Raw genomic sequence first — 24,561 nt, forward strand, 5'->3', positions numbered from 1 at the left:
GATCAGCACAAATTATTAGATTATCAAACTGCAAAGCAGGCAGAAGACTTCTGGATGCGGCAGGCCTCCGTCCTAGCTTCAATCAGGGAAATATCACGCAAATTGATATTCAGACAAGGAACTCCTTTATTGTAGACCCTTTCCAAGAAATGTCCACCCCCAACACAATAAAGGTCGAAGGTTAGCGAGGGCTAGAGCTTTTCTAAAGAACATATCCGGAACGGAGACCTTTGTTGACGCGGCGCGACACGCCAGTGCCAACAGGTTCTCCGTAGCCGTAGTCGATAACAGGGGAGAACTCCTCTCGGCAGCCTCGCTGAAAACCTCCTCGGTCGATGTTGCAGAACAGGCTGCTATAGCTCTCGGATTACTGGACTCAAAACGCACTACGGTGTACACGGACTCCCGAGCAGCTGTTAGAGCGTTCGCATCGGGATTGATAGCCAAAGAAGCAGCCAGGATTCTAAACGGCAAACACCCGTCTGACATTGTTCACCACATAGTCTGGTTCCCAGCTCACATGGGACCAGATGTATTACCGGGTCACCTGAACCCCAATGAGATAGCCCACGACCGTGCGCGAGGTTTTGTATGCCGCGACGGGATGGTGTCTCGGGAGAGTTCGGGAGAGCTCGTCCACAGTGATCCACTGGTTACTTTTCATGAAATCACCTCTCATTACAGAGGGAATAGGCAGAGTTTTCCTTTCCCCCATCATAAACTCAACAGGCCACAAGCTAGCACGCTTCGCATGCTCCAGACAGGGTCCTACCCCTCTAGGGGCTTTTTGAACATCCTCCACCCGGACATCGATCCACTCTGCCCAGATTGTGGCACTGAATTTAGCTCATTAAAGCACATGCTCTGGCAGTGCCCTGTGTTACAGGATTTTAATACAGAAGAAGACTGGACGAAGGCCATTACAGACCCGAGGCAGGACGTCCAGCTCTTGGCTGTCCAGAGGGCCCGTGAACGAGCGGAGAGGCATGGCCTCTCTGTTCCGACATGGGGCTAGCCAACGGCTGGGTAGGAACCTACAGGCCCCCGCTTAGCTCCTCAGGACCCCAATAAAGTCGTTTGCTGCTGCTGCTGCTGCTGCCCAAAATAAGGGAAAGCGATGGAGCGAGACACCAGCCGCGAAAGGGCTGCTTTCGCAGCCGCAAAAGGCGCAGCGTTTCTTCGCGTATCTTCGACATGCCGCATTCATCGTCGCGACTGGCGACAGTACGCCAGGCGTGCGCCAGCAAAAGTAGTCTGCAGTCATAGGAAAGGTTTGCTACAGCTGCTGTGAGCTAGTTCAATTTCAGTGAAGTGTCACGCCAGGAAAGCAACAAATATGCGAAGAAGTAGCAAGAGAAATAGCCTACGGAGGATAGGCACGAAACCACTGCGCAAAAGTGAGCGACGCCATTTTGACCCGATAACGCGCAAAACTAAACACAAGCCCACATTAGCAGACTAGTCTGCATATGCCCGCTGTTTGTGGCGATGGACCAAAAAAAAAAAAATCAGGCAGTCAGCTATTTAGCAAAACGGCAAAATTACGCTAGAGTAAGGTGATAATTTATTTCTTCACATTTAAAATAAAACAAATATTAGAAAAATAAATTTATGACGTTTTTGGTTTGGCTGTTTGTCCACACCTTACCTAGTCGAGCTTCAATAGTATGCCGCACGTTGATGTGCGTGGCAGTAGGTTTTCCATCGGTTTTCGTTCCAGCTTTCGCGACCGATATGAGTTGACATTGGAAATACACCGTGACCGGTTGGCTTTCAGAATCGCTGATGCGGTGGTTCAGCAACAGTTGTTTGCAGAAAAAGAACTGACTTTCTGAGCCGCATAGAAGCTCGCAGTCACGGCCGAAACTACAGCTCAGCAGCAGAAAGCGATAGGTGCAACCCGACACGAGACAGAAGTCTAGCGCGAAATGACCGGGTCCTCCCATGAAGGGAAGCACAGAACAAAGCGAATGCAACCGTGTCGCGGAAGCTGCTCATCAATTGCAGCAGCGCTAGTTTCGACGTTTGGGCAACCACAAGGCGATGCGTTGCCGTTTCAAGAATGCCGCATGTTTCAGCTGCTCGCGAAAAGGGCACATAGCGAAAGCCTGTCATGGTACTCATACGCAAGAACATGCTACATGGAGATCATGCTGTCTCTGCGGGAACGGAATGCAGTCACTTATTTTGCATTAGTCAAGTGACAAGCAGCGTTCCGAGGTACGTTGTTTATATCGAGATTGCCGGCTAGCAGATGAAAACGGAAGTGGACTCGGGAGCAGCGCAGTCCATTATCAGCCAGAGAGAGATAAAAAAAACTGTTAGTCGCAAAGCTTGGCAAGCTGCAAGAACCCAACGCTCGGCTTGTTAGCTGGACCAAGCATGGTCTCGAAGTTTCAGAAAAAAATGTTCTGCCAGTAATGTTCAAGGTCAGAAATTGCAGGTAGTCGCTACTGGTCGTTAAGAATGACGCGATCAGACTGCTTGGCGGAGATTGGTTTGGATTATTGCAGAGAGAAGTCACGTTTCTTCATCACATAAGTAAGAGTCAAGACGTTTTCACTGCGAGGTTCGCGGAAGCTCTTAGCGAGTCTCTGCTTGGCGCGGCGTTAGCAAGGTCGGTCCAAAGAGGTCGCGAAGCTTCGGGTGAAAAGCGGTTCAGAACAAATTGTCACCGACATCAAGAAGGGTGGTTATGGGAGCAGTGACTGAAGCGTGACTATCTTCGGAGGGAACAAATATTGGGAAATAAAAAAGAATATTTTTAAATAAGGAGAAAGACAGTTCGATTCATTCAAAGAAAATAAAATTCCTTATCAGTTCTATATATTCCTGAGGAGTAAAGAAAAGGCTACTCTATTTTATTTTTCCATTATCAATAAATACATTTTTTTTCAGCGCCCATCGTAGCGGTTGACGCCGCTATCGCTTGCAAAGCAATGTAGCTCTTGAAGTGTTCAGAAAAGCGTGCTCGTAAAGTTCACCCACCTGTTACAATACGCCACCCTAACAAGTTGTCGTCTTTCGCTTGTCAACGTTTGTCTGTATTTGGTGACATGGGTAGCTTCGTCGTTTCTCAGCCTCTTCAGTCAAAAGGTGTGAGTAACGACCACCAGATAATTGCTTACTTTGGTTGTTTTCGTACGACTGCACAGACCAATGGGTTTGGCGTCCGACAATAGAACGAACATTCTACACCTAAAGCTTTCGTCAGCCTCTGAAGCAAGTATATTCTGTTCAGGGGTGCGATTTCGACACCCCTAAGGCTGATCTTGCATCGCTTTCCGCGCTAAAATGTCGAAATGCCCATCAAGTCGAATGGCAGGCCATTTAAGCATGCAGCTCTAATGGCAGACCACCAAAACAAATTTCGCGCCTTTGCGAACAAAATGACGTCGCTTCTGTTTTTAACGAATATGGCGTCACAGCGTTTTTTCTTCGGCCGGAAGTGTTCCCTCCTCGTACAAATGGCGCTAAGCCCCATGGACCGCCGATGAACCGTCAAGTTTTGAACGTATGAGCTTCTATGGAAGCTTCGCCCGCGGTGGAAAACTCCCGGATTTCGGTGGTAGAGGTAATTGGCGCAATCTATGAGGAGGGCGAAGCCGAAAATCCGTTTCCCTTGCATGGCCTCGTAGATCGTCGCGCGCCGGCGCGCCGATCCAGTGTGGCCGATCCCTTCCCCCCAAATCCTCTCCCCTCGCCCTCTCTCATCACTCCCTTGCAACTCCCTCACCTTCGGCTTTCTCCGCGTGCGCCCGGCGGCCCGCCGCCAGCTTAGCCCGCTGCATCACATTTCATGTTTCGTTATCTGCTGTTATCGGGAACCATGCCCGGCTGTGCGTTGACCGGCGTGGGAAGTTTTGTCAGTTTAGTGGTCCTTGATAGCTGTGTGCTTGTGCTCCGCGATGTTTCACCCGTTTCACGACTCGTACCGCTCGTGCATCGTGCAGTGGTGCACGAATATCTCAAAAACAAGCCCTGCAAGGTTCTTCCAGGTGCCCAAAGACAACAGGTGAGCGCGCACACCCAAGGAGATAAGAATGCGCATGTACACGAACGCATCCCTGACCATATATGGGCTCCATTACTCTCCAGATGTCGTTGCGCCTTGATCGTGCTACACTTCCCTCTTACCGGTAGAGAAAGTCGACAAATAGATGTTCCTCTCCATTGCCACCTGGTCTATGACTTGTGTTTTTCTGTGCCAAGTCTCACCTGCAACTTCACTAACTTAGCTTTCTATTCCGACTTCAGTGCTTTTTCTGTGTGTCACGTTCTATAAGCGTACTAACAGCTGAAAAATTACTGCTCGTGTTTGTGTATTATCTCAGTAATCTCCGATAGGTAAACCGCGCGAACACCCTTCATGTGTAGCCATGGTACGCTTTTTTTTTTCTTCTGGAAAGCATGAGCATTGCAAGTGTCCAAAATGCAATTTTTTTGCAGTTCGTACTTATTATACAAAGGTTATTATACAAAGGAGTGCCCAGTAGGTACGACTTAGTGCCTGAAGTGACGCAATATTACTGCTAAGCATTGCACTCGGGGTGAAAGAAAAGTCGTGTTGTTGGCTTATTTTACCTGGTCTTTCATTGAGGAATAGACCTTTCTGTGAATATATTTTATGTGCTGCTGCAAAAGCCCACTACCTTCTTTTTCCCTTGCCACCGTTACTCAAGTTGTGGCCTAGTGCACAATATGTGATAAGGTGTATTTCAGTTTTTAGTACAACGTTATTTTTGTTCTGCCGTGTGTTTTTCATTTTGTTCAGTAGTAATGAATATGTCACACATTTCATATACTTTCGTGCAGATTATAAGTAAGCCCTTGTTCTTTTTGGTGTGGCTGTCAATCAATGTTCAATTTATTGTATTTTTTAAAGTATTTTGCGTGTCATTATTCTTGCCATAACCAGTTAATTTTCCCTTTCTTTAGTTATCATGACTATGTCATACGCGCCGTCCAGTTTTGTGCAATATCTTTGTTCATATATCAGAAGCTCGTCTTCTTTTGGTCTTGAGGGTATTATATAAAAATTTTGTTTTTTTATGTTTGTGTACATGAAACGGCCTTCGTGTTTTCTTGCGTTTTTTTTGTTACTTCACTGCCTGTGAACTTTTGTGTTTAGTACTGCTTGCATATTTCATGCACCTTTCACTTTTGTTCATTTTTTGTGCGTGTGTCAGGCCAGGTCATATCAAAAGTCTGTTTTCGGAAACGAAGTCAATAAAGCGAGACCAAAGATCTGTTGTGTTGGAAGTGGAATGTTTAATGTCCCGGCACATGCTGATATAATATAAGTATGGGCAGGACTGCGTGCATGCCAACGCATAGCCCACGGCGCACGACGCGCCAGTTCGCAAGCAATGCCAATGCGTGGCGTAGCGCGCGCATTCCTTGGGAGCTGGCGCGTGGTGAGCCGTAGCACGTGCGCGCGCGATAACAAAAAAAAAAAAAAAAAAAATAACGCGCCGCGTACAGGTAAAAACAAAAAAAGTAAGCGGCGCGTGTGCCATGGGGGAAAGGGGAAAGGCAGCGGAGCGGGTCGGCATAATAAAAACAAAAAGAAAAGAAAAACATTTGGTAGAGGAGGCGTCCCACGGCCGCTGTTCCTGTTGTCATGACAACGTAAACAATCGTGTGCGCCACGATTTTGCTTCTGCATCGCCCTGCTGTTAGGGCCGAAACTGAAGGGGACCTTGGCGCTAGCGTCGAAAGAGCGTCTGCTTGAAAACAGCCAATGGCAGCCACGCGGAGATTCACCCCTGCGGCTTCGCTACCAGGTATATTTACCTTGGTGTTACCGCCTATTAACATCGAGCTGAAGGACGATGGTTCACCATGTTTCCTTAAATACCGAAGCGTGCTGTTTGCCTGGAAGGATGCAGTTGTGACCGAACTGAATAGGCTCGTGGCGCGGGGAATCTTGGAGACAACACAATACTCAGAGTGGGCGACTGCCATTGTGGTGGTGCGAAAAAAGGTTTGGCTCGCTCATAATTTGCGGGGAATATCGAAGCACTGTCAACCTGCCTGTAAAGAGCAACGTGTATACCCTACTGACCAGCAAGGACCTTTTGCTAAGCTTGGTAAAGGGCTTATTTTCTTGGTTACACCTGGCACAGGCGTATCAACAACTTTTGGTCGACGATAAGAGCCCTGCTATGCTCACGATAAACACGATGCAAGGACACTATAAAAGTACGGCGGCTGCCTAGCGGCGTATCTGTGGCACCTGATCTGTTCCAAAGGGCCATGGACACAATACTAGTTGGACTTCCCCAAGTAGCCGTATATCTAGACGACATTCTGGTGTATAAGCGAGACAAAAAAGGAACACGAACGCGTGCTCAGCGACGTGTTTAGCCATCTAGCAAAAGCTGGACTCAGGGTGCGTGCGAACAAATGCTAGTTTTTCAAGAAAAACCTGGAGTTCTTGAGCCATCGCATCGACCAAAATGGCGTCTGTCTGGCCAAAACCAAAATACAGGCCAGCCAGAAAGCCCCGGATCCAACCAATAAGAAAGAGCTACAGGCATTTTTAGGTATGATAAACTTTTGCAATCAGTTCTTGCGGGGCAGGTCTGAAACGGCCGGAAAGCTTTACTGTTTCCTTGACAAAAATGCCAACTGGAAGTGGGATGAGGAGCATCAAAGGCCGTTTAAAGGCCTAAATAAACCATAACGTCAGAGTCCTTGCTGGTACATTTTAAGAAAGTGCTTTCTTGATATTGTCGTGTGATGCGTCACCGGTAGGTGCAGTTTAAACAACAGGTGAGCCACTCCCGCAAGGTAGAAGATGACGGCATATAACTTGGGGGTATCGTCCCATCGATTGTGCAAGCTCACCCGTTCGTAGGTAGACAACCAGTCAATGACGTCCTGTTCATCCGTACCGCTGGAAACGGCTGGATGGCGTTGCGGGATAGCGCCAGAGCAGGCAACGGAGGGTGGCGGCGACGTCGGCTGGGGAGAGTCAGGCATGACAGTAGGCAGTCCAAGACCAGAGTTCCAGAGTGTAGAGTTCTTGAATACGCCGCACCTTCCAGCAATTGTAATGGGGTGTACTGAACAGTTCAGATGGTAGCGTCTGTTCGCAACCGAGAAGGCAGGTGACGCAGAGCAGGACTGGCTGCACTGCAGGCATGGAACAGACGATCTGGGTGACCTTGTTCTTGTGCTCTTCTTCTTCGTTACACTGTGTACGATTACACAAGCCTACAAATGGAGCGTGAATGAAGAAAACCTGCTGAAGTAGGTTGACCATGCCCACGGTTCCTTCTGTACTGACAGTATTTTCGGGGAAATCGGGAACGCTGTTGCCTGCCTGCCATTGTATATGCTCTTGAGGGGGCGGGTTCACTCATGTATGTCCATGTGTCAGGCGTTTTACAGACCTCACATACATGCATTTTCACGCATTTTATGAGGCTCGGTGAGCTTCAAACGAAGCTTTTCAATTAGGAATTCTTTTAGCAATGGCAATAACTTTATTGAACCACACACGACATCCATGATTCTTAGGAATATCATTTATTCGCAGTGAAGTTGCTAGATTTATTTGAAATAGGTTCGCTAAGTTGTTTGCGCATAGAGGAATACGCTCACTGTAGGCAAACTTTGAATGAAGATAGTCGTTTATAAGGCATATTGCGCAGATGGTTCTTTTGGATAGTTATGTTGTGTTCTCTGCATTGGTAGGATCTTTCCACAAGGACAAGTTTACGTGTGGTATTTCCGTGCACGCTACCACTTTGGTTTTGCTGTAAATAAAAGAAATACAGTTAAGCAGCACGAAGCTGGATAATTATTTACCAATTTATGGATTTTATTACTGCGGTTGTAGGAGCACCCCAGCCGAAAACGCGTGTATTCGATATGAAGCAGGCGACTCTCAAAACAGAGTGAAGTTATTTAATGCGTATCTTCTAACAAAAATAACATTATTTTTGGCGAGAAAGACCACAATTAGCTTTTTCTTCAGCTGGATGTGTGACTAAGAACAAAGCATGGCAGGTTTGATATTGAAAAGGAAAGCTTTTTGTAGTCGAGAGAATGGGGAAAATTGTGAGTACAATAAAGCATACGCTTAAATTAAACAAGCCTTAATGATTTTATATTATTTATTTATTCTTGCGCCTGCAGTAATGTGTTGTTAATCTCTGTCACTGCGTAAATATAGCATAAACATTTTTGAAGCACTCAACTTCTACGCCGACGAAGTTCGTAGTCATAAAAAATTCTTGTCGAAGCCGAAGTTACGAAACTGAGTTGGTCGCTCAAAATAGAGATTGAGTAAGGAAGTTACGATTTAATTAATGTGGATCGCATGTATGCAATAAATTACATGTAGTGCATAGACCAGATAAGTTTTTGGGTATTAAATTACGAGTATTGGTTCAAAGGATGGCGAAACGCGGCCGGCAGTGACCCAGGATTCCATTGTGGGGCGAGAACAAGAAATTTGAAGAAATCGGACACAATATTGACTGACGTGGGACAAGGAATTCGGACAAGGAATCTTTAGTCAACGCAGACGTTGTCCACGAATAGACCATTACCTATTTATTGACTTATGAATTATGAAGAGGATGGTCAACAAAAGTCGCGTTACCTATATTTCACATTGTGTCCCGGGTGTGCGTCAACAACAACAACAACAAAAAAAAAATTGCGCGCAGGTGGCCACGGACACTAATGACACAACTGTGTGGAAAACGCACAGCAGCGTGCTACGTCTGTGGAAAACAATAGATCAAACGAAAACATTTGCAAGAGAGCTATGCACATAGGGCTATTGAAGGGACGAATAAAGCAATATTTAAGTGATGCTGGCGTTTTTGCTAGCATTGGAAATGTGCTGAAAAGTGCTTGACCGATCGTGTAGGGCTAATTGCGGAAATAGAATGGAAATGTTTGGAGTGACTTTACGTTATCATGCGCTGGGATCCTGTTAGACGCTCATGTTTTATTTTGCTCCAACTATTAAGTCACTATTCATGAGATTTGGTGCTTCTTATGACGCTCGCTGGGAAAGCAAAATACGAAGAGCACTCGAGTTAAACGCGGCATATTTATTTTGCAGGATCATGAAACAAGTTTTACATCCGCGAAAGTGGTCTCATTGATCGAGGTAATCCACATTGAAATCGGCACACTTATCGAAGATATTAGGCAGTGCATAGAAGCCAGGAGCATAGGAAGAATTATATTTGCGTCGCTGCCATGAATGGACAGCCTGCGTGACCCCATAATCCCGGCTGAAGTGTTCGCCTTCTCTGGTGTTGTTTCAATGTTCGGAACAACGAATTCTCCTTTGGACTGAAGTTGAGACATTATGGCGGATATGGTATTAACGTCCACTTGAGTTTGCGCGCTTGCGCGGTATCTTAAGCAACATTGTCTTAGATGAAGAGAATGCCTGCACAAATCAAGCTTGGCCATTTATTTCTGAGTGCACTTCGTACCCGTTAAAGAACTTCGCGGTAGAACTTTCCGTTGTTGGTCTATAAGAGGGAATGAATGCAACATAAGTGATACTGCACTCATCCGCAAAAGTTGTCACCTTGGGTTGGACTACCGACGAATCTTCTCGTTCGGGATTGTTTTATGCTGCAGTTTGCCCATCTCGAAATGGTTTGCTCCACGCAACTATTATTGCGCCCCTTGCCTTCTCGTCATTGTAAGCATGCTGAGCTTCCATCCTGGCGTAATATTAGGTGACATTTACACATTAATTTGTAAGAAAGCTAATTCAAATGCATTGTTCAGCCACGGCGTTAGCAGGTTCTTCCGCTATCTTGTGTAACACTACTTCGGCGCGAAGCAGCATCAACACATCTGGGCGCGATAGCCGACGACCGTCCCGTGAAACTATGCGAAATAGTGCCAGTGTGTAGTTGTATGTGTGCCTTACGCAAAATCCGGGTTTGTCTTGGGCGACCGCACATCTGACTTTTAATGAACCCTTACTCTCTCCTTATTATTTAAATGTAGGCATGTCTTCAATTTACAGTGTCATTATTGGGCATAAACTCTTAGGTGAACCTGACGCAAATGAATGGCAAAGCTATTGAAGGACTTTTGTTACTCACCTGCTGTCCTGGCGAAGGAAGACATCACGTTGTATACAGTGCAAATCTTTGATGTTCTGGCAGAAGACTGAGGCCAATGTGACATTCCTAATTGACTGTAGTTGTTCTATTCACGTGGTAGACACGTAGAAACAGAGAAAAATGCAACACCAAGAGGTTAATCGCTTTGCATGCAGTGAAAATGCCAGCAATTGTACAGCGCTAATGCAGGGTGTCCCAACTAATTTTCCGGTGCCCAGTAGGATGATGCTTGTATGCGCTTGTTGTTGGTAATCGTGGAACAAATCATGTGATGTTTCATTCATTTCATTCCAATCAATAGCGAAGACTACGTTACTTCCACAAGTATTACGACGAGAGACAGAAAAGAAATCTACAACGTACGCGAAGATTGAGACGCTGGACACGAAGGTTCCCTGTCAAACATTTTATGTCTTAGCCATTCCCCTTTTGTTCTGACTTGTCCAATATAGTATACCACCTTCGCAGTATACACTGATAACTAGGTCACAGTCTTGTTCAGACATGGTTAGAGTTTTCTCAGTGATGCTAACACGCATATATAGTGACCAAGCAAGGCCGTTTAGACATAATCGAAAGCGCCTCTCTAAGGTGCATGTTACATTCAGAATAAATTATTTCTTACAAGATGAAGATTTCTTCCATTGCGAATCAGTATTCGACCTTCCAACAAACCCTGCAGAACTATGACCAATGTGAGGTCATACGTGATACTCGATGCGTTTTTTATTAGTAGGAATTTTGTCTGTTCCATTGTGGCAACACCTTTTTTTCTATAGTGCGCTGGAGTATATTTCCATGAAACAACGCATGCATGAAATATAAACTCGTGTTAGGTAACCTAAAGGCGTTTTCGATTATGATGTAAGTATTTGCCACAGAACAAATACACTTTTCCTTTCGATTTGCTTTCACGGATAAACCATTCATGTGTACTTAGAAGAAAAAGATTTTTGCGGCGGGTGCTCCCGGCACTGCGTAACAATTTTCAAGAGATTTTTCGTAGGCTTACGCGATAAGGTGAACGGTATGTATACGTAAAAACAAACGCCTCAATGAAGCTTTTGAAAATATTCCTTTCAGCTTCATCACCGAAGAACTATGCAGAGAACATCACAGGCAGCATTACGCATTAAATTTACATTTTATGTAAATAATCATTTATCGTGCAGTCGCCTTTCACCAATCCACTCGCACCGCTAGAGACAACACAGATATCCCCAATAACTTATATGTATAGCCGCCAGTACAATCTCTAAAGATGTGCTGGTTAACTGCTCTGTTCTGTACTGAATTGCATTGCACAATGAGAGAACAAACGCTATCAAAATATCCTCAGTGCTCGAAATATGCGTCTTCAAACTCATCACTCCTTAATAAGTCGAATAGCTCCATAGAAGTGCTTGCATTGACAATCATCGCCTATGTTCTCTGCCCAACTTTCTGTTGTTAATATGGACCCTGACTTCCCAATTGTGTGCCTAGAATTCAGGAAAAATCTGCTTTCTCGCATACCCTGCGTTCTAATAACTTGTGACACCTCCATGATATGTCATAAAAGAAGCACATATTCACTACTAAATCAAGGAACAGGAGAAAAGAAAATTGTTGAGGCAATGCAATGCAACATGCGTCTATTAAAGCGCGGAAGTGTATTCAAATGAAAGGGTATAATCTTTGCAAAACACAACATGTAATGAAAGCTTTGATAATACTTTAAAGAAGATCCTTTTGTTGAAGTAGGCATTCTTGTGAGCATGTCATCTGTCACAGTAATTTACGGAATTTAAATGCACAAAGATTTCATCCGATAATATTGTCACTAAGACCACAGTCATTATACTAAACCCTATTTGTCGTTCCCTTACAGATACATAACATTTGCACCTTTGCCTGAAGACTACTGGATGCTTGGCTCGAGACTACTGGGTGCTTACCTCATCTCCAGTAGAAAGCCAAGCAACTTGAAAGGGAATTGCCCTAGTTACTATAGGCTGACTTGGTCGTGATATAACTATAGGAACTGTATCCTTTCGAAGTCGAACAGATTTATGCATATCACTTGTATTAATGAAATTATATTCAGACTGAATTTCTTATTGTGATCTATTCGGCAGGCGTGTGTGAATGACCATCTCTAAATTATAGCCACCCGTATCATGTTTGCCCTACGTGCACACAACACGGTCATACATTTCTTTCCTACCTCACGGTTTTTTTCATGCGTCCTCCACTTTTCCCTAATAGGATTTTCCCGTTTTCAAATTGTCTATCTACGCAGAGTGTATTGCAAAAAGGGTACCAGAGTACCTGCACTATGGCAAAACGTTTTGATTTTTACTCTAAATTTCTTTGCAGCAAAACTGCACAAAATTCCATGTGCAAAACTTTCTTGACATGTATCTTCTGTATGTCCTAAATGCAACTTCTTTAACTGAGTGTCGCTTACACACACAAGCTGAAAATAGGAGTGCACTGCTTCTATTTGACCCAAAGGCCTCAAACTTACCCTTTGTAAAAGAGCCCGACTGGTCGCCATGCTCGTAGTAAAATCTGTCCCCAAATTTCAGCCCGTAAAATACTCTAGCGATGATCCAGGCGAAAGTTTCGCCAACCTGTGCTCCTTCAATTGGCTTTTCGCAAAGGCCACCAGAATATAAATCGATGTCAGTGACGTTTCTGTGATTATGGAAATGAAAAAAAAAGAACAAAACGGGAATAAACGTCTGAGACAATTCTTTCGAGACGGCGAGCAACATACGAGTACTAAAGAGTGTGTAGCGAGGTTTATCGGAGTCGCCAAGCGACAGCCAGAAACAGAGCGGCAGCAACGTTATCTCTGCTTGACGGGTGAACTGACCGCGCGACACGTGATGGTGGTGCAACTTGTTAGTGCCGTTCTTCTTCCTTACGAGTGTTTTGTTTTCTCATCATCAGCGAGTACGTTCACTCGAGAATACTGCGATGGTTTTTGCCCGTTCGGATTATTTGCGTCTGATACACGCGGCAAGGAATTATTTTATATGTAATGCACCTCGCCAGCGGCGGCGGCACATTTGATGAAAAATGCTTCATAATAATGAAACGTGCTAACGTAAGGTAGAAGAGGAAGTCCTGCTGTCGATTACGTTGTCGAACGCCAGTATTAAACTTTTATTGTCACACGGCTGGTCTGGCCGCCTCCCCTCTGTGCCCAATCTAGGTAGGAGATCATACGATAGATATCTTTTTGTTATTCTGCCGTGTTTTTTCTTTTTAAGAAAGAAAGAACATCTTAGACTTCAGGTTTAGCCAATTTAGTTTAAATTTTCAATCCTGAATATTCTTCCTCTAGAACCCCCCTCTTGAAAACTAACCCACGGATGTTAGCTCAGTCGTGGAGGAAATTATAGTTCTTTCAGGGAGATTTCTTAAGTTTTTCATATATTAACTTTTCTTCATTTCCTACCGACACTTTAACCAAATTCATTATTAACAGCAATTTTCTAATGCAATCCAATTCTTGGCTAATCTCCTGCAGTGGATTTGCGCCGCCACTGAAGGGGAACCTAACCAAACCAAGCTGTACTGCGAGCCTCTCCGGAAATGTCCTATACCTTGAGCTATCATCTCCCTCCCTGTAAATAAACGCAAACCATCGACGCAATAAGCATAAGGAACACATTTTCGGAAAAAACCTTAGAGTCGTTCCTATAGTTTTGTATGCTCTCTTGAAGAGTTCCAGTCCACTCTTGTGTAATATTTTAATCTTGTGTCGCATACAACGGAATCATGCAGCGTTTCTTGGGCGTACATCTCAATTTCTAACGTCTTGTAGATAGAGAGTTTATTCTTGCGGCTATAATTGGTTGTTTCTCGTCTGCAGCATGATGCATGACACATGAGCCACACGAGAGACGTAAGACGTTTCACTCAATCTCCATGAATGCCGCGCAGCTGACCGCACAACCACCCACGGAGCCGCGCTGGCCGCACATATATATGCGAGTAGTGAGCGGTGCGCATGCGCGTGTACAGAAATGGCAAGCTAAGTACGCGAGACATCCATGAGGCGGCATGGGTGCCTAATAAGCCACTAAATAAAATTAAACATTGCCACATTCCTTTACCTTGTCGCCCGAGCCAGCAAGCGAGGGCAGGCGAGGAGGTCAGGTTGCACTCTAGCCGTTTCCGCATGCGCGAGAAAGAACGCGTGCTGCCAGCGGCGCTTTTTTTTTTTTTTGCATTGACTTGTGCCTGTGCCTTGACAGCTGTTCTCGATGGCGGCATGCAGTCCTGCTGTCGCAGCGATCACCGTGATCGTTGTTTTTGCAATCGCAGCGATCGCCGCGATCGGATTGAGCAAACTCCACCTGCGAGCGGCGAAGTGGGCACATGTGGCCAGAAAGAGATTGCTACAGACTATCGCTTTCCTTTTCCCTTTAGAGCGCGCGCCGCTTAGAGTCACTGGAAAGTAGGGACGGTCAATTAATTCCTTTTCACTCGATTAACGATCAAGCATTCATCGTTTAACCTTTATTCGATTAATCCCTTTCGATGGAAGGTTTTTCATCAATTAAGTCATTGAAATTCTTGTCGTGTGCCTTAAAAAGGTTGCAACATAGTTACTTATATTTCTAGAAACCTATATTAACGTTTGAGAGGTGGAACCAAGTTAGAAGTACAAGTGTATAAAGTTTCATAAAGAATAATCTTTCATTTGTTAAAGACTAAATGGTGTTGGCCCTTGTCGCCTTTGAAAATATAAACAATATATATTATATAATGGCAACTGAGGAAGAATTCCCCAAGATACATTGCACCGCTCAATCCCGGTAATGTACTGTTAAATAATAAAAATGGCAGAAGTGAAAGGTGAAGCCCAACTGAAATATGCAAGAAATTGCAATATGCACAGGGTAAAGAAAAACTCGTTTAGAATTTTAAGCCACATGCTCTTTCCTTCAGTGCGAAGTAATGCCATTTGTCTGGGTTGTTTGGGCGAAACACACACCTTCATTGAATAGCCACACCATCAGCAAGTGAGAACAGACGCTCAGAAGCTATATATTTGCTGCAAACCGGCTCGATTTCTGTGCCACGTCTTTAGTGTACTAGGAGTGAAACGACGACCAACGACTGGGTTGCTATAGTATGCCTTAAATTGCGAGTACTCGAAGCCTCTGGTTCCGGGCTGCGTGGTGGCGTGCGGAAGAAGAGAGGCGAAGCACTCGGCATCACTCGGGACTCCCGAAAATAGCCGGCACTCACTCTACCACAGCCACACAGTCGCTGCTCGTGCTCCGCAATTTTCATGACACTCCTGTCAAACACTAGAAAACGATTAATCGAACAGGTCTGATCGACTAAATCGAATAAATGAAAGGTTGACATCGATAAAGAATAAGTATTGCGGGATACTTTTAATCTATCCACCGATTAATCTTTCGTCGATATTACCAACCCCCATGGAGAAATGTTCAGAGTACCTCAAAGGTACGCGGTATGCTGGCAACATTGGGCGGCGACGGCCAATCCCTCGTGGATTGCCTGTGCCCTGCAGGCGTGCGTTGGGTAACAGATTGAGTTTTGCGTGCCTTGATGTCGTGTTCCGTCCAGCCATAGTGAACTAGAATATATTCTAGTGGCACGAACGGCTTTCTCATGGACGCCACGAGATGGTGCCACTGCAGCTATTACTACTGCTTTGGCGCGGCGGCCCGCGGTATCTGGCGTTTTTCCGCATGCAAATATTGCAGATTTCGAAATGATGGCTGCGGTTATCGAAGCACACTGTCATTAAATTCAGATTTCTTTAACAACTGATCATGTTATACTATCTTGATAATGAAGGGGCTCTAAAATGGAAAATAATTCGAGATGCATTTCTGGTAATATTTTCACAATATACAAGAAGGGCACTCGTAGTGCGTGAAGAGGCTTGGGAAGCCATACAAAGCGAAGAGCGAAAGCACAGGTGGCGCCGCCGCTTACGAATTGTCGGAAAAGGTAGCCATGACATCGCGAATTTTTATGGCGCCTGCTCGCGCGTAGTCAATAGTTTATCAATATGGATGAATACAACATCTTGTAAAACAGCGAAGAATTTGGCAAGTTTCAAGAACCTTTAGGCGACGTTCGCCTTTGGCCTCGAAGGATGCGGAAGTGACCAAAACTAAAAGAAATCTGCTCGCTGCAGGGCCTGAGCGAGCGGGCGGGAAACCAGGCGCCGACGAATATCGGTTTCGAGCCGATTTTTTCGCCATGGTGAAAGCATAAGTAATTTCACTTCACCGGAAGCGAGACTTGCACGTAAGCACCCAGCCGTAAATTAAAGATGCATGTCAAAGTGTCAGCAGCGATGCTTATCGGCGCAGTAAAAAATTATCACGTGCTGTGCAATGAAACTATCAGCCTCTACAAGGACACGTTCTGGAAGAGCGAAACATCGATGAATGTTAGCGAGCATCTGTATGTTGGAAGGAGATCCTCCAGCAGGTGCTGGCGTGTCTTAACTTCTCAAGCTTTGTTAGCAGAGCTGGGCGAACTCACCGCCAACGCTTCCTGGGCGTCCTTGTGCCCTACGAGAAAACCGCTGGCTAAACGTATTAAAACTGTCTTCGTCCTCTTCCACAATTAGATTTGAAGAAGGCAGCAGACGGCGAAGAGCCGCGAAATCGCTGCCTTTGACGGCAGACAGATCAATGGAATAATATACGGCTCTGCGACAATACGTAGATCTGGCGAAATCGGTAGTGGCGCTGACAAAATATATGTAAGCATCTTAGACGAACGCAAAGAAGAATGTCTGCTCACATTGGTCTTTACTTTTTTTCCCGTCGCAAGCTTGAAGGATGCCAGAATACGCCAGAAACGACTTAAATGCAAAAAAAAGATACTTAAAAAATACTTCCTGCTCTATAACGTCCCATTTACGGAGCCCGCTTCCGTTTGAGTAAGGAATAGAGAAATGAAGCTTTGATCTTCATTTTTCTTTCGTCCAATAATCAACGTAATATTGCAACATAAACTATTGTAAAGTTTGGAAAAGACAATGTTTCAGTGCGAATTGAGTTTGTTTTTCGTTGGTGTCCGCTTAACGTAAGGCTTCGAGTAACCCGCCACGTCCGAATGATTCTTCGCCAATAGATTTTTTTTTTATTGTGTAGCCAAATATAGTGACTACCAAAAAACAAACTGTCTGATTATTTGTCTCGGCAGAGATCAACATATCAGTACCGTGTGCGAATGTTTTCATGCTAGTTCTTCAGTTAACTTATATGTTCATGCTCTTTGCGACTGAGAGTGCACAAATTCATCGACATCGACGGGTGTCTGGAGTTTGCATTTATTGGTGCCGCAGTTCTTTTATGACTGAGGCAATTCCAAACGTAGCTGCCTAAGCTTTAATTCTGATGGTGGCTCTTCGTACCACGATATTTCTGGGCAGCGAACAAATCAGGCTATATGAGAAGTGCCGCTGGCAAAAAAGGTGAAGTTCTCTATAGTCACGTGGTAGTTACCACAGAAAACACAGTAGCAATGCTGTGAAAGAAGAAACTAGCCCTTATTGGGCGAACCTGTGCCCACAAAAACAGAACGGTGACAGCGGCGAACACAGTAGGCGATCGCCTAAATCTGATCAGCGGGTGAAGTGCGTAGGCTTTTAGAAAACAGTCGTCGAATGTTCCAGAGTAATCGCTGGGACCCGCGTGTCTTCCACAAAGTTCTACACTGTTTGCGTCGCGCATACGTGCAATCGAATTACACAAGGTTCGGTGACAGACAGCGGATGGAACCATCGATAACATTCCACAAACTTCAAGGTACATGCAGGCACGTCCTGCGCTGTGCGATGGATAACATTTGTTAGGCGGTGACAAGCGGTCACCCGGAAAAGATAAACAAGTACACGTGTCGATAATCCCTTCTTAAAAAGCATCGACCCGATGCTGCAAACAAACGAAAGTAATCAACAAAAACACCCGTAGCAAGGAGAAAATGATAATGAACTTTGCCAGCATGCGTAAAATCGTGATCGTAAAACCACGATCGTGATCGTGATCGTGGTCGTAAAATCGTAAAATAGATCGTGCGCGCCACCCCAGTGAATGCGAAATGCCGTCTGGCACGACTTCATAGTCCAGTTCGCCAATACGTCGCATGATCTTGTAGGGTACGAAATAGCGTCGCAATAGTTTCTCACTGAGTCCTCGTCGGCGTATCGGGGTCCAAGCCCAAACACGGTCGCCGGGCTAGTACTGGACGTAGCGTCGTCGGAGGTTGTAGTGTCGGCTGTCGGCACGCTGCTGGTTCTTGATCCGTAGGCGGGCGAGCTGTCGGGCTTCTTCGGCGTGCTGGAGATAAGTATCGACGTCAAGATTCTCTTCGTCGGTGACGCGCGGCAGCACAGCGTCGAGAGTCGTCGTTGGGTTCCAGCCGTGATGGGCAGGAACGGCGTGATCTGTGTTCTTTCTTGCACCGCCGTGTTGTAAGAAAAGGTTACGTACGGCAGGACCGCGTCCCACATCTTGTGCTTGACGTCGACGTACATTGCTAGCATGTCTGAGGGTCTTGTTCAGGCCCTCCGTGAGACCATTCGTCTGCGGATGGTAGGCAGTTGTCCTCCTGCGGCTTGTCTGGCTGTATTTCAGTATGGCTTGGGTGAGCTCTGCTGTAAATGCCGTTCCTTTGTCGGTGATGAGGACTTCTGGGGCACCATATCACAGTAGGATGTTTCCGACGAAAAATTTGACCGCTTCGACTACGCTGCCTTCCGGCAGAGCTTTAGTTCCAGCGCAGCGGGTTAGATTGCCCGTCGCCATAACGATCCACGTATTTCCGGATGTTGACGACGGAAACGGTCCCAACAAATCCATCCCGATATGCTGAAATGGTCGGCAAGGTGGTTCAATCGGCTGTAGTAGTCCTGCTGGCCTTGTCGGTGGCGTCTTGCGTCGCTGACAGTCTCGGCATTTCTTGACGTAACGGGCGACGTCGGTGGCCAGACGCCGTCAGTAATACCCTTCCTGTATCCTCGACAGCGTCCGGGAGAATCCGACATGTCCAGTGGTTCGATCGTCATGTAGAGCGTGCAGTACTTCTGGACGCAGCGCTAACGGAACAACAAGAAGGTAGTTGGTCGCGCAGTGGTGAGAAGTTCTTCGGGAGCAGGTTGTTTTGTGGCGTGAACGAAGAAAATCCGCGCTTAAATGCCCTAGGGACAACGTCGGTGTTCCCTTCCAAATACCTGACGAGGCCTTTTACCTCCGGGTCTACTCGCTGCTATTTAGTGAAGACTTCCGCGCTTATTCCAAGGAAGGCGTCGTCGTCCTCGTCGTTTTGCGGTGGGGGATCGATGGGGATGCATGATAAACAGTCGGCGTCAGAGTGTTTTCGTCCGGTCTTGTAGATTACCGTGACATCATGTCCTTGCAGTCTGAGGCTCCACCACGCCAGCCGTCCTGAAAGGTCGTTTAAGTTAGGTAGCCAACAAAACGCGTGTTGGTCGTTGACGACTTTGAATGGCCTGCCATATAGGTAAGAGAGAAATTTACCTGTAGCGCAAATGATGAGGAGGCATTTCTTTTCAGTCGCAGAATAATTGCCTCCCGCTTTTGACAGCGACCGGCTAGCATAACATATCACCCGTTCAAGTCCGTCTTTCCCCTGGACTAGGACGGCAACGAGGCCTAGGCTACTAGCGTCAGTGTGTATTTCGGTATCGGTGCCCTCGTCAAAGTTTGTAAGTACCAGTGGCGACTGCATGCGTCATTCGAGTTCTTGAAATGCGTCGACCTGTGGAGTTTTCCACTTGAACTCGACATCACACTTGGTTAGATGTGTTAGCGGCTCAGCGATGCGTGAAAAGTCCTTGACAAAGCGCCTATAGTAGGCACACATGCCGAGGAATGTACGCACTGCCTTCTTGTCGATGGGCAGCGAGAACTTTGCGATGGCAGTTGTCTTCTGCGGGTCGGGGCGGACTCCAGATTGGCTGGTGGCGTGGCCTTGAAACAGAAGCTCATCGTAAGCGAAGCGGCACTTTTCCAGGTTCAGAGTCGGCCCTGATGACTTGATGGCCTCTAGCACTGTTGGAAGCCGGCTAAGGTGATCGTCGATATTTCCGGCGAAGACGACGACGTCATGCAAGTAAACAAGACAGGTCTGCCATTTCAATCCTGCTAAAGCCGTGTACATCACGCGCTGGAATGTTGCAGGCGCCGAGCACAGTCCAAATTTCACAACCTTGAACTCGTAGAGGCCGTTTGGCCTGATGAAGGCGGTCTTTTCGCAATCGCTTTCCTCGACTTCTATTTGCCAGTAGCCAGACTTGAGGTTCATCCACGAGAAGTATTGAGCATTGCAGAGCCGATCCAATGCGTCGTCTATCCGTGGCAGCGGTATACGTCCTTCTTCGTGATCTTGTTCAGTTGACGATAATCGACGCAGAAACGTAGGGTTCCGTCTTTTTTCTTCACTAAGAAAACAGGAGACGCCCACGGGCTTTTCTACGGCTGGAGGATGTCGTCGCGCTGCATTTCGTCGACTTGTTGTCTTATAGGTTCACGTTCTCGCGTCAAAGCTTGATAAGGGCTCTGGCGGAGTGGTCAAACGCACTCTTTGGTTATTATGCGGTGCTTTCCGACTGGTGTTTGTCGAATCCTCGATGATGTCGAAAAGCAGTCTTTGTATCGTCGAAGCAGACTTCTGAGCTGTTGCTGCTTAATCACGGGGAAACTTCGATTTATGTCGAAATTCTGGCTCGGGATCTAGGATCGTCGGTGTAGATGCAGCAGAATCGGAGAGGACAAACGCATTGCTGGTTTCCAGAATTATCTCGATGTATGCGATGGTCATGCCCTAGTTGATGTGCTTCAACTCCTGGCTGTAGTGTTTCAGCAACACGTTCGTGTTTCCTCCGTGCAGTCATGCGATGCCTCTTGCGACGCAAATTTCACGGTCAAGCAGTAGACGTTGGTCGCCTTCGATGACGCCTGCTACGTCAGCGGGTGTTTCGGTGCCGACCGAAATAACAATGCCGGAGTGAAGCGGGATGCTCACTTGATCTTCGAGCAAATTCAAGGCGTGGTGACTACGAGGGCTCCCCAGCAGTATCGCTTGATCTTACCAGAGCGTTATTGACTTCGAAACCAGGTCGATCATTGCGCCGTCTTGGTTCACGATGTCCATGCCGAGAATGACGACTCGTGAACACTTTTGGAGAATAACAAAGGTTGCAGGGTAAGCTCGGTCATGAACGGTGAATATTGCTGTGCTGATTCCTGTCGGCGTTATGAGGTGTCCTCCAGCGATGCGATTTGCGGGCCTTCCCATGCAGTGTTAACTTTCTTCAACTGGGCGGCGATGGATCCACTCATAACGGAGTAATCGGCTCCGTTGTCTACTAAGGCGGTGACTGCGTGGCCGTCGAGAAGCATGTCGAGGTCGGTGATTCTTTATCTTGGGTTAGAGTTAGGCCTTCGCGTCGGATCATGGCTGCGTCGCGTGGATCTGTGGCTGGGACGTGGCGTAATCAGGTGGTCTTTCATCGGCCTATCCTTTACTTCCTGTCTTCGTCGGGACGGTGGCGTGTCGTTGTTATGTCGTCGAGGTAGTCTCTTCGTAGTCTTCGTAGGCGGCGGAGGATCTTCGTCAGTTCGACAAACAGCAACCGCTCCTCCATTGGTTGCTGCTTTTAGTTTTCCGCATATGGGCTCACGGACCGGCCCCGGGCTGGGCTAGTGTATGGATGGTGCTGTGGCGATCGGTAGCGGCCTGGTGACGTGAAGAGGGACTTTGACGACGGGTGACGGCGGCATAGGTCATTGCTTCCGGCTGGGGCTGAGGTGATTGTGGGTGCACCTCGGGAACTCCAAGCGATCGCTGGACCTCTTTTTGACGATTTTGGCGATTTTGGCGATTGAGGCCACTTGAGGCTGCGATGAAGGGTAGAGGTTTTGGAGCTCCTCTAGTACGACCGCCCTGGTAGTCTCGCGCAGGTCGTCGGTGACCAGTGATTGAACTCCGGCGTAGTTTATTGAGTTGGTGCCGCGGTAGAATTGCCGGTTGCACATTTCCAGTGTCTTCTCGATGCTCGTGGCCTCGCGAAGGAACTCGCCGACGGTATTCGGTGGGCTTCTTACATTTCCGGCAAAAAGTTCCTCTTTCACACCACGCATGAGTAGACGGAATTTCTTCTCTTCAGACATTTCCGGGTCGACATGGAAGAATAGGTGGGTCATCTCCTCCGTGAAGATCACGACCATCTCTTTGGACAGCTGCGCTCTGGTTTCTAGTAGAGCTGGGGCTCGCTCTTTTCGCACAACACTTGTATATCTCGGCAGAAAACCGCTGCGGAACAGCTCCCACGTCGTTAAGGTGGCTTCTCGACTCTCGAACCACGTCTTGGCGGCATCTTCCAATCCGAAAAAGACATGGCGTAGGTTGTCGTCGCTGTTCCAGTTGTTAAACGTTACACGAAAGCCAGCTTTCCGGGTCTTCAAATGTTGAATCGCGGAAGGTCGGAGGCTCCTTGGGTTGCTGTAGCACGATTGGGGACGCCAGGGCTGCCATTGAGGATTACTTGGCGACGATCTTCCTGGTCGTCTCAGGCAAAAGTCCGTGCTGGGGGGGGGGGGGGGGGCATTCCTCCCAGCCTGCTGGTTCTTGGCAACGTTGGTGTTGTCTTTCGCGTTCAGCCTTCGATCACAGCTTTGTGGGGGAGTACGGTACAAGCACGCAAAGCACCTCCATCAGATGTCACGTGGTAGTGGCCCTAAAGAACACAGTAGATATACTATGAAAGACAAAGCTAACTTTTATTGGGCGAACCTGTGGCCCCCAAAACAGGCTACGTTCAAAGAACAGCGACAGCGGCGAACAGAATCGGCGATTTTCTAAATCTGATGAGCGGGAGAAGCACGTTGGCTTTTATACAACAGTCGTCGAATGTTTTAGAGTAATCGCAGGGACCCACGTGCCTTCCACAAAGTTCTACACTATTCGCGCCATGCATACATGCAATCAAATTACACAAGGTTGGATGACAGACAGCGGATGGAACCATTTATAACATTCCAGAAACTTCGGGTAGATGCAGGCGCGTCCTGCGCTGAGCGATCGATAACATTTGTAAGCGGTGACAAGCGGTCACTCGCAAAAGATGAACAAGTACACGTGTAAATATTGATTGTTATTCACGCTGGAAAATCCATAGCGCAATCTTTACAATATTTTTCGCCTTCGTCTCTGAGCGACGTCCGCCTTTTTTGACTTAAAACATGCTTCGAAGGTCAGCTATAAGGACATTTTAATTTGGCTAAACAGGTAATAAATGAGCATTATATAGTAGTGAGGTAATCTTGACAAAGCAACAGGGATATCATGTGCCTAATTTTCATACTATGAACTTTGAAATAGCACCTAGGCAGACCAGGCGCGCATCTGGTGGTGAGCGGCGACGACGAATGCCCTAGTACGACGAATGCCGTAGTATGACGCCCCAGATATTTTTCAGCGCACCGCGGGCAACCTCGGGTGGTGCCCAATCTCGGAGGTCCTAGCGAGGAATCAGGCGTCTTGAGTAGTGCGTCACTTCCGTCGGCGGGTAACGGCGGCGTTTCATTATTCAGCTTTGGTATCAAGAACGCCTACTTCTCCTGCACTTTTGTGATGTATCAACCAGCATATAAAAAGTAAAATTTCGCGTGGAATTTCGTTTTTATCTATACTATATGAAACTGCGCTTTTTGCGTGGTTCTAAATTTTGTTTTAGTTGGCCTTTAACTGTGTGGTGGGCGGCTGTCACTTCTTGCGGGCCTTGTAAACCTTTCTTTATACGAGAAATTAGCTCTTATATGACTTTCCAAGGTAATCAGACGATCGATAAAAATGTTGGTATTATATTACATAATGCTACGAAACGACACGACATCTGAATTAGCTCGCAAAACGCTTCACGTGGTTTCATCATTAGGGGCTCAGCATAGCGACAACTGACGCTGTGAGAAAACCATATGCAACGTTATCATCAGCTGCGTACGTACCCATAGAGATTCTTAAAAATATCTGTGACGTTCGATTCAGCCATCAAATCTGTTAAGTTTTCGAAAGTCGTCACGGTAATGTTCCGGCAGTGTTGCAGGTAGTCAACGTAGGGACGGAGACCATGGTCCCGGCCCCTCTGAATGTCGATGGCGGAAAGGTCGGAACCGTACTGCATGTGCGGCTGGCGGAATAGGTTTCGTGTGACACTGTAGTCACTATACCTGCGAAGAGGAAAGTGCAGTTAGGTAAACAAAAATATACAAATCAAATGGATTACTTCACTTTACTGTACGAAAGGAATACGTTTACCGTGACGTGCCTCTGAATTCAACTGAGCATAAAAAAAATTCTGGCACTAATGGCCTTTGAAATATGCGTGAATTATATATAAAAGGAAACTTTTTAATGCAACCCC

At 46.6% G+C, this 24,561-nt stretch overlaps 1 protein-coding gene across 1 annotated transcript in view; it reads right to left on the reverse strand.

The window, feature by feature from the left end:
* Positions 1-7,520: 7,520 nt before the first annotated feature.
* LOC126534336 (salivary peroxidase/catechol oxidase-like) overlaps positions 7,521-24,561 on the reverse strand; it is a 62,147-nt gene continuing 45,106 nt past the window's right edge. The window contains exons 13-16 of the mRNA XM_050181615.3: positions 24,146-24,367; positions 12,628-12,797; positions 10,098-10,203; positions 7,521-7,766 (exon numbers count right to left, since the gene is read on the reverse strand). Coding sequence (XP_050037572.1) covers positions 7,679-7,766; positions 10,098-10,203; positions 12,628-12,797; positions 24,146-24,367 — 586 coding nt within the window. The 3' untranslated portion in view covers positions 7,521-7,678. The remainder of the gene's footprint in view (positions 7,767-10,097; positions 10,204-12,627; positions 12,798-24,145; positions 24,368-24,561) is intronic.

Source organism: Dermacentor andersoni, chromosome 7, assembly GCF_023375885.2.
Source record: "Dermacentor andersoni chromosome 7, qqDerAnde1_hic_scaffold, whole genome shotgun sequence".
In the NCBI taxonomy this organism is placed as follows: Eukaryota; Metazoa; Arthropoda; class Arachnida; order Ixodida; family Ixodidae; genus Dermacentor; species Dermacentor andersoni.